The sequence below is a fragment of the Emys orbicularis genome, chromosome 4, assembly GCF_028017835.1.
Source record: "Emys orbicularis isolate rEmyOrb1 chromosome 4, rEmyOrb1.hap1, whole genome shotgun sequence".
NCBI classification, from domain to species: domain Eukaryota; kingdom Metazoa; phylum Chordata; order Testudines; family Emydidae; genus Emys; species Emys orbicularis.
Genome location: NC_088686.1, coordinates 42,221,925 through 42,231,769, shown reverse-complemented (window position 1 = coordinate 42,231,769; position 9,845 = coordinate 42,221,925). Strand labels below are relative to the sequence as shown.

Below are 9,845 nucleotides of genomic sequence, written 5' to 3'. Positions count from 1 at the left end.
CGGCGGGCGCTCGCAGCGGAGGACACTGTGTCCATAGCGACACGGCCAGACGCAGCGGGAGGGAGAACTCTCCGCGCGCCCCGACCGAGCCGGAACCAAAGTGTCGGGGCCCCGCCCCGGTCGGACCGTGTCGCGGGACCGGAAGGACTGTGTGCCGGCGGCGGAAGCCGGGAGGCGGCTGCCGGCGGTTCTAGTAGGTTCCATAGGCGGGCAGTGCAGAGGAGCCGGGCTCGGCGGCGGCACGTCCGGAGGCTCCGATGGCCAAGTGGGGGGAGGGCGACCCGCGCTGGATCGTGGAGCAGCGAGCGGACGCCACCAATGTGAACAACTGGCACTGGTGAGAGGCGGGCGCGGGGCGCGGGCCTGGCTACATCGGGGCGGCGAGGCCGGGCGCAGGAGGCTGCTCCATGCTCGGCAGCGATCGCTGCCTGAGGACGCGATAACGGGCCAGTCCGTGCGGGGGGAGGCTGCTCCCGAGCGGGGGGACCCTGCCTGGGGGCAGCACCGCACCTGCCCCTCCGCGTGCACGGCACTTGCGGCACCACAAGGCCCCTGCTCAGGGGAGCCCAATGCCTCGGACCCGGCCAGCGTTTGGGGGCACGGCAAGGGTCGTCACTGAGAGCGGCCTGACCCATCGGTCACGGGGTGTGAGCATCTTGTCCCGACCCCTTCCCCCGTGCATCCGTCCTAATGTTGGGAGAGTCGGGTGGGTGCGTGGCCAGGTGGGAGAAGGGAAGGGACTAGATCTCCGCAGCAGCAGGCTAAGTGAAGGGAGCACGGGATGATGCGTCGGACATTGCATCAGAGACCGTTCTCGGTGTAGGGAGGATAACGTGGAAAGAGATTGGGTGGGGAGCGCAAAAGCAATATTTCAGAAATACTAATTGTGTTCAAGCAGCGACACACCAAAAGCCAGTTATTAGACATTGTTGCAGTCCATTTTCCAAAGTGCTCTTACACCACTTTGATCTTTACAGGACTGAACGGGATGCTTCTAATTGGTCTACAGAGAAGCTGAAAGGTCTGTTTCTGGAGATGAGAGTAGAGAATGAGGAGGGGGCCTGTGAAGTGACAGAAGTGAGTAAACTGGATGGAGAAGCATCCATCAACAACCGCAAAGGGAAGCTAATATTTTTCTACGAGTGGAATATCAAGCTGTCATGGACAGGTGAGTTATAGTCTCTGTTTTCTCTCAGGGCAAGGGTCTAGCACAGGGTTATGGACAGTGTTTTCCACGGCTTTCCCAAAAGGGGGTCAGCGGAAAGTCACTTTTCTGAGAAATGATATGAGGTTGCCCCTCTGCAGCAGTCAGAGCAAGGAAAGCTGAACCGAACAAGCCTTTTTAATCAGAGTATAATTGCTCTCTACAGGCACCTCAAAGTCGGGAGTGAAGTATAAGGGGCATGTGGAGATTCCCAACCTCTCGGATGAAAATGATGTTGATGAAGTTGAGGTAAGCACAGTTATGGCTAATACTGCTGACTGTGCCACTTCATTACCAAAGGGTCTCAAAGCACAAAATATTCCCAGCTTAACTCTCTAAAGCAGCCCTATAAGGATGTAGCCCATCATTGTTCTTTGGTAGACCACCTAGGTTTATCCTGCACCTCTACCACATAAGCAGCATATGTTTTAGCTTAAAGGGATCTGGTTTTCAATGCTGATTTTGGTCAGAAGTGGAGCCATAGCAGCTATAGACAGTTGAATAGGTGCGGAAGTTACTGTGAACTGGTAGCACATGAGGCAACGAGTTATAACAAAGGTATTAAAGCTTCTTCATAGCTTCCTCTGGAAATGCTTTCCAGGCTGAAGCATTAGTTATGATGCTAAATCCCGTCTTAAAAGGACCATGTGACTGTGGTTTTGTTCACCAGGCCTTTGTCTGTTTTGCTTAGATCTCCATCAGCCTTGCCAAAGATGAGCCTGACACCAACTTAATGGTCTTGATGAAGCAAGAGGGCATGAAAAAGATCAGGAATGCAATGAGCACTTACATCAGCACGCTCAAAACAGGTACATAACGGTGAGGGAGAAACCCCCCTGCAGCTGCTAAATAGCAGCTGAGGTGGAAGCAACTCTCCCCACAGTTCTTCAGTGGGAGAAGTGGGAAGCTACAGCAATAGTTACCTTTTCATTGCTGCACTGGAATCAGATGACCCAGGGCAGGAGGTTTTTTTGAAGTCTTTGCAGTAAACTGAGCTCCAAGCTCTCTAGCTTACCTTAGTAACTGTATCCACTTCTACCTCCATTAGCCTGGGGGGATAAACAGACTGGGTGTTCCATTGCACCCTGTAAAGCTAAGCATATCCATAACTGAGTTGAAGCCCAACTGTTGAGAAGATTATGATGACAGTACAATTGTTCATGTGTAAGTGATAGAGGAGAGAGACTCTGAGGCAACAGTGACTGACATTACTGTGGTATGATGGAGTCTGGCCCTCTGTTTTTTTCAACTTGTCAAAGAAATATGTGGTGTCTCCTTTTCCATATATAATTGTCATTGACTCTTCTGGGGCACTAGCTCTCTGCCACGTGCTCCTCTTTTCCAAGATACTAACAATACATAGAGACTGTATCTAGCTCTAGCTGGATTTGAGGTGAACTGACAACTTGAGATTTTTGCAGCAGTTTTGTTGATGTAAACCAATAATCTTTTTTGACAGTCTGAACACACTTCTTATACACAGAATTCAAATCTCCCTGAAATGGGTGGCCCTGCACCCTCAAGGGGTTTGTTGCACCCTTTTCCCAGTTCACATTAGGGACTCAAGTTCTGTTCAGTACATACTTTCCAGTCATGACCTTAATCCTGGGTCAGGCTTTTGCAGCCTTGTGTGTCCTACAGCATGTTGAGCAGCTTAAAACGTTGACCTGATCTTTGCTAGGTTCATTGCATATTTCTGTCTTTTCAGAGTTCACCCAAGGCATGATTTTACCTACAGTAAATGGGGAGCAAACAGAGCCAGCTCCTCAGTTGGCAGCTAAAACAGAAGACCACAAGGTAAATAAAACATCCCATAGATGTTCTTGAAGTCCTGGAGAAAGGAGCAGCATGTTAGGTGCATCTGATGTGTGTGATAGGTTAAGCTGCCTACTTAGACTCTACAGTATCTTCAGCAGTGGATGCAGTCTGTGATTGCTGGCCTGGGTATTTGAATTTGTAATGTGGGATGTTCCCTAACTCAAATCGGGCGGACCGGATGATCTTCATCCTAGAATATTGAAGGAGCTGGCGCGAGAAATTGCAAGCCCCTTGGCGATAATTTTTAATAAATCTGTAAACTCGGGGGTGGTACCGATGGACTGGAAAATAGCTAATGTGGTTCCTATTTTCAAGAAAGGGAAAAAAAGTGACCCAGGTAACTACAGGCCTGTTAGTTTAACTTCTGTAGTATGCAAGGTCTTGGAAAAAATTTTGAAGGAAAAAAGTTAAGGACCTTGAGGTGAATGGCAATTGGGACAAATTACAACATGGGTTTACGAAAGGAAGATCGTGCCAAACCAACTTGATCTCCTTCTTTGAGAAAGTAACTGACCTTCTAGATAAAGGAAATGCGGTGGATCTAATTTACCTAGATTTTAGTAAAGCGTTTGATACTGTGCCACACGTGGAATTATTGGTTAAATTAGAAAAGATGGGGATCGATATGAAAATCCAGAGGTGGATAAAGAACTGGTTAAAGGGGAGACTGCAGCGGGTAGTACTGAAAGGTGAACTGTCGGGTTGGACGGAGGTCACCAGTGGGGTTCCTCAAGGTTCGGTTTTGGGTCCGATTTTATTTAATCTATTCGTTACTGACCTCGGAACCGAATGTAGGAGTGGGCTGATAAAGTTTGCGGATGACACAAAGTTGGGAGGTATTGCCAATTCGGAGAAGGATAGGGATATTCTGCAGGGAGACTTGGATGACCTTGTAAATTGGAGTAACAATAATAGGATGAGATTTAATAGTGAGAAGTGTAAGGTGATGCATTTAGGGATGACTAATAAGAATTTTAGTTATAAGTTAGGGACTCACAGGTTGGAAGTGACGGAGGAGGAGAAGGACCTCGGAGTCCTGGTTGATCGAAGGATGACTATGAGTCGGCAATGTGACGTGGCTGTGAAAAAAGCTAATGCGATCTTGGGATGCATTAGGCGAGGTATTTCTAGTAGGGACAGGGAGGTGCTGCTTCCGTTATACAAGGCGCTGGTGAGACCTCATTTGGAGTACTGTGTGCAGTTCTGGTCTCCTATGTTTAAAAAGGATGAACTCAAACTGGAACGGGTACAGAGAAGGGCCACTAGGATGATCCGAGGAATGGAAAACCTTTCCTATGAAAGGAGACTCGAGGAGCTCGGTTTGTTTAGCCTAACCAAAAGAAGGCTGAGGGGGGATATGATTGCTCTCTTTAAATATATCAAAGGGATTAATACCAAGGAGGGAGAGGAATTATTTCAGCTCAGTAGTAATGTGGACACGAGAACGAATGGATATAAACTGGCCGTGGGGAAGTTTAGGCTTGAAATTAGACGAAGGTTTCTAACCGTCAGAGGGGTGAAATTTTGGAACAGCCTTCCGAAGGAAACGGTGGGGGCGAAAGACCTCTCTGGCTTCAAGATCAGGCTTGATAAATTTATGGAGGGAATGGTTTGATGGGATAACGTGATTTTAGTCAATTAGGCATTAACGTGCCATCGCGGGTAAAATGAGGGTCCGGCTGTAGAATCTTGCCTGTATGCTCGGGGTTCTGCTGATCGCCATATTTGGGGTCGGGAAGGAATTTTCCTCCAGGGTTGATTGGCAAAGGCCCTGGAGGTTTTTCGCCTTCCTCCGCAGCATAGGGCAGGAGTCGCAGGCTGGAAGATTCTGTTGTGGGTGGGTCAGCTTTTGTGGCCTGCATCATGCGGGAGGTCAGACTAGATGACCATATTGGTCCCTTCTGACCTTAAAGTCTATGAGTCTATGAGTCTATAAATCTAGTATAGTCAGTAACAAGGCTTAGTCTTAAAACTTCTTGTTATTCCATGAAGCATGGTAGCTCCTAAATAAATTTTCCAAGATCCTCATTCCTTTTCTTTAAGTGTGTTATCAACTGCATTTATTTGAGGGTTCTGGGAAATAAGATGTTTATAAAGTGCTGTGTAAGCACTAAGCATATAATTCAACATTGTGCTTCTTAATGTTTCCTTAGACCACTGCTAGTACTGTCACTGCAGCGCCTGAGTCAAAACCCATAGGCGTCAAGATTCCCACCTGTAAGATCAGTTTGAAGGACACTTTCTTAACATCTCCTGAGGAGCTCTACAGAGTGTTCACTACACAGGAGGTAAACCAGCATGGTCGGGGAGATGGGCCCAGAAGAGTTGGGAGTAGTACACTTCTGTGTGTAGAACAGCTTAGACTCAAGCTGCTCAGGAGTGATTTGGCAGCAGATGCCTCCTCTGGGGAAGAGAGACCTCCCCACCCACAAACCACTTGGCGTTGACTCTCTTGCCAGCTCAGGAGTAGAGGGGGCAGTGTCCTGGCCTCCTGAAAGTAATCATCAAGCACATAGTCTGTTTCTGGGCGGGGGGAGGAATGGCATACTAGAAAAGAGACTGTACTATAGGGCTGGTCTTAACTGTCTCTAAACAACTTTCCTATGCTGGCTGCCATAGATGAGTTAAACCACAGGAACTGCCAATTTATAAGTGTTCACTCTCCCTGCATGGTTTACAAGGCTGTTGATGCCAGCTTACCTCCAGTCCTCTCTCTGCAGGGAAGCAGCCCTAGCGGTGGCATTGCCTATGGCAATAAGCGTGTGGGGTCTCTGTAGGCCCCAGTACCCGGTTCTGTTTCTGGAAAATCACATCCCGCTCCCTGAGAGCCAGGCTTTAATTGGGGATCACCAGTTCACACGAGAGTGTCTTGGGGGGTAATGTTACAGGCACATAGGAGAAACTGGTAGAAAGGGCATAATGAGAGCTAGGGGCCCTCTATAGATCTGGCATGTCCCCCGTCCTGTGAAAACCAGGCAAAACACGTTGTCAATGGAGTGCTGGCATTACATGCCTCAGAGCACAAATCCTGCTTTCCTGCCTCTGAGGGAGCTTTTTCTCGGTCCGCATCCCCATGGAGCTCTTCAGAAATGGGCTAGAAAGCGGAGATGCTGCTCCGTCCCCCATCCTCAAAATGCAGACCCTAAGCTTTCAGCCAAGCGCTTATTCCAGAGAGCCCAGTGCTCTTGTGCTGGGGTGGGAGGCATTAAGCAGCAGCAACTCCCCTGCCAGCAGGTTTCAGAACAGCTGGTGCAGGTTATAGGGAGAAGGTTGTGGTGCTTCCAGTAACGTGAGTCCTGCAATGTCACAAGGCCTGTCTCTCTGCAGCTGGTCCAGGCTTTCACCCACGCGCCGGCAATCATAGAGGCGGATAAAGGAGGGAAGTTCCACTTGCTAGATGGCAGTGTCAGCGGCAAGTTCATTGATCTAGTGAGTACCAGCTGGTGCAGCTGTATCTTGTTCAGAAGGAGCCTTGGTAGCCAAGTCACACCTTCCCTGCAGTCTTTTATCCGTCTGCTCTGTACCTCATATCTGGAGCCCTGCACAGATACAAAAATTTGGATCCGCATCCGATCCGCAAAGATTGTAAACAATACAACCGCATCCACAGATGCAGCTATCCGTGGATTTGCAGGGCTCTATTCATCTCCCTGATTGAAACTCCTTCCCTCATGACTGCCATTCTCCTACAGTCACCCTTGTTAATTAAGGTCTTCTTCATTTCTGGGAGCTGAGAGATCTGGCTTCTATTCCTGGCTCTGTGACCTTGGATAAGTTCAAGTCATTCTACCTCTGTCTCTCCTCCCACTCATTGTCTGTCTTGTCTATGTAGATTGCAAGCTCTTTATGGCAGGGACTGTGTCTCATTATGTTAGTACAGCTCCCAGCATAATGGGGTTCAGATCTTAGGGCCTCATTATAGTAACACCTAGTATATAAATAGACGTGGAGCATTCAGAACTCAATCCCCATAAGGATTGTATATGGGGGAGATAATACTTTGAATCAGTGTTGTGGTAGCAATAGTATCTCTCCTCCCCTCAGTGCTTCAGCCTAACGGGGCCCAGCGTTCACATAACAGGATACAGGGACTCTAAGAGTCCCTCTCCCTCTAGTTTTGCTTTCTGTGAGTCTCTGAAGTGAGTCTGAAGCTTTGGGTCATGCTCGGTTCTGAGCATTGGCTAACATGGTATGGAGCGGGATTGGGAGGGCAAACGGCTCCCATTCATTCCTTTCTCTTTACCTAGGTCCCCGAGAAGCAGATTGTTATGAAGTGGAGATTTAAATCTTGGCCATCTGGTAGGTAGCCTGAAGAACCAGACTGCAGAGTTCCAGCCCTTGCCTGTAACTGAATGAATCCTGCCATGGCTGCACACTGGCTGGTTTGACTGGGGGTGGTTCTCTAGGTTGCACTATCTGCTTGGTGATCATAACACCACAGTAACCCTGGGCCGTATTGCTTCCTGGGCAAATGGATGGACTGGGAACACTGCAGAAGCACCATGCTCTGCCTCAAGGCTGTCTGCCACAACCCCTTTGGCAGTCTTGCAAGCAGTGTTGAGGGGGACACTTTCCCTCCTCCTCTGCGTGGAAGGAAAGCAACTGTCGTGCAAGACATGAGGGAAGGGGTTGTGCACCAGGGAAAGGTTTTGGGAGGGATTCTGAGCCCTCTGGTGATGGGACAGGCGTGCTGATCTCTCCAGCCATGTTGGGTGAGGATGTGGCTGTGCTGTCCAGGGCTTGTGCCTTATTGCCCGGTGCTGATGTGGGGATTTCCTTCGGCTCTTCTAGGGCACTTTGCAACTGTTACCTTGAACTTCACTGATAAAGGCGGCGAGACAGAAGTGCGCTTGGAGGGGAAGGGCATCCCGTCCAGTGAGGAGGAGAGAACAAAGCAAGGGTGGCAGCGCTACTACTTTGAGGGCATTAAACAGACGTTTGGCTACGGTGCCCGCTTGTTTTAACATCAGCTGCTGGGGAGAGTCTCTGTCCGAAGATTCTGCTGTGTGGACTGATTGCTTCTCGTCTGTTCCTTTCTTTTTTGGTGCCGCTGCTGTGAAGAGCGGGATGAGGAAGGCAACTGAGCAGCACTGCTTGTAGCCCCTTACTGCTTTGTGCATGTCTCCTGCCACAAGGGAGTCAATGAGGGGTTCTCTTACATGTACATACTTTTATTGCTAAATAAACGTAACTTAAAAAAACAAAGGGAGATTCTTTCAATTGAGTGTGAGATTAGAGAGTTTGGGGCCAGACTGGCAGGGATGTATCTGGAAAGGTGCTGCTCATGGAGATGAGCACCAACCTCAGCAGGAGTTACTTGTTCATGCTTTAGGAACGGGGACCAACCCCACAGCAAGTGTACAGTATTAGCTCAAGGCAGCAAGCTTCAGAGAGTCCAGTGATCCTCTAGGCCTGCTACCGGTAAACAGCAATGGACCAAATGCCAGGGAGGGAGTGTTTAAAACCCCCTCCTGTTTCCTCTTCAGGAAGCCCCTCCCTGCACACAGTCCCAGGCTAGTCTCACCCACTCACTAGGCTGGCCTGCTTCATGAGAATGGACATCACTTACGGTCCAAGAAAATCAGTAACTCTCCAGCTTTTCCAAACCACAGCTAGGAAAACTCCCCCCTCAAAGAGGACGGGGAATGGGTGTGGAGCTTGGGCCAAAGCAAACTGCTGGGGGAGCAGTGGAGGAACAGCAGTGGGGTAGGGCCTGTTCCCAAGAGGATACCACAACGGGGCAATGCCCCAGGCTGAACTGCACTAGCTCTGCTAATTCTAGCGGTGGGGAAGAGAGAACTACCTGTGGGTTTTAACTCTGGCATCAGTCAGGAAACTGAAGGCCTCTTTTTCCCTCAGAACAGGGTGAGCTTCTCCCATATATCTCTCTACTGCCAACACTACTCCCCCCAGTGTCCTGGAAGGAACAGAGCCCTACTACATCCCCCTGAGCTCTGGCAGAGATGTAACCAATGGCCCCATGCACAGAGTCATGCAATATTAGAGGGGGATAGGAGGGGACTTTTTATTCTGCTGGAGGCTGTTTGTACTTCTGTGGTAGTCTGCACTGTGACTGCCCCCTCTAGGTCTTATTCCTACAGTAATGAGTGTCTTCCTCTGATCATTTCTGCTACCCCCTTTGTCTTGGACATGCAAGCACAAAATTCAAGGGGAGGTTGTGCCACTGATCTGTATCATGCACTGATCCCTTTGTGCAGCCTTGTCTGTCTTGTTCAAAAACAACATATGTAAATGGGTGACTTTTGTTTTCCAAGACAGCACTGCTGATAATAGACTGCAATAGGCTAACGTTAGCAGATCCCTCCAACAGCGATGGGAAAACTCACAGGCAGAACCTGTGATGGGAGGAAAGTGATGCTGATTGTTGTAGCATCAAGTTGACTCAGTCTGAACATATCCTCACTAGGGGTGTGCTAGCTATGCACCCAGCTGACCACGGGGTGGCAGCACTGCCCCCCAATAAAGTAGGATTTGATCATAACAGCTGGATATGGAGCACCACAAGGCAGGCTGCTCTAATCACCTGCCACTGCAGGGTTAGGAAGTGGGGGAGAAGAGGGCAGCAGCTGGAGTGGAATTTTAATTGCTCTCTTCTTCACAAACCCCAGTTTGCTTTGGGAATCCTGATACTGCCATAACAGAATGGCCCATAGACAACTCCTGTGGGACAGGCAGCCCACAAGCACAGAGCCCACGGAAGCAGAGTGTCTTGCTCAGAGGCTGCTAAGAAAGACTAAGTTAGTGCACAGCTGCAAAGTTTCCTGCCTGGGCACAGTCTGATTGATTGCACTCAGCAAAGCAA

The 9,845-nt window shown here is 49.3% G+C and overlaps 1 protein-coding gene across 1 annotated transcript; it reads left to right on the top strand.

Annotated features, from left to right (window-relative positions):
* Window positions 1-241: 241 nt before the first annotated feature.
* AHSA1 (activator of HSP90 ATPase activity 1) lies at window positions 242-8,213 on the top strand. Its single transcript, XM_065403831.1, has 9 exons — window positions 242-337; window positions 978-1,168; window positions 1,371-1,453; window positions 1,896-2,013; window positions 2,913-3,001; window positions 5,176-5,310; window positions 6,350-6,451; window positions 7,270-7,321; window positions 7,814-8,213. Exons 1-9 carry the CDS (start codon window positions 258-260, stop codon window positions 7,984-7,986), a joined length of 1,023 nt encoding a protein of 340 aa, XP_065259903.1. The 5' UTR covers window positions 242-257; the 3' UTR covers window positions 7,987-8,213.
* Window positions 8,214-9,845: the final 1,632 nt, after the last annotated feature.

Coding starts and splice junctions, on each gene's coding strand:
- AHSA1 (XM_065403831.1), top strand. CDS start 258: ATGGCCAAGTGGGGGGAGGGCGACCCGCGCTGGATCGTGGAGCAGCGA. Junction 5,311..6,349: donor GAGTGTTCACTACACAGGAG/GTAAACCAGCAT, acceptor GTCTCTCTGCAG/CTGGTCCAGGCTTTCACCCA. Junction 7,322..7,813: donor ATTTAAATCTTGGCCATCTG/GTAGGTAGCCTG, acceptor CGGCTCTTCTAG/GGCACTTTGCAACTGTTACC.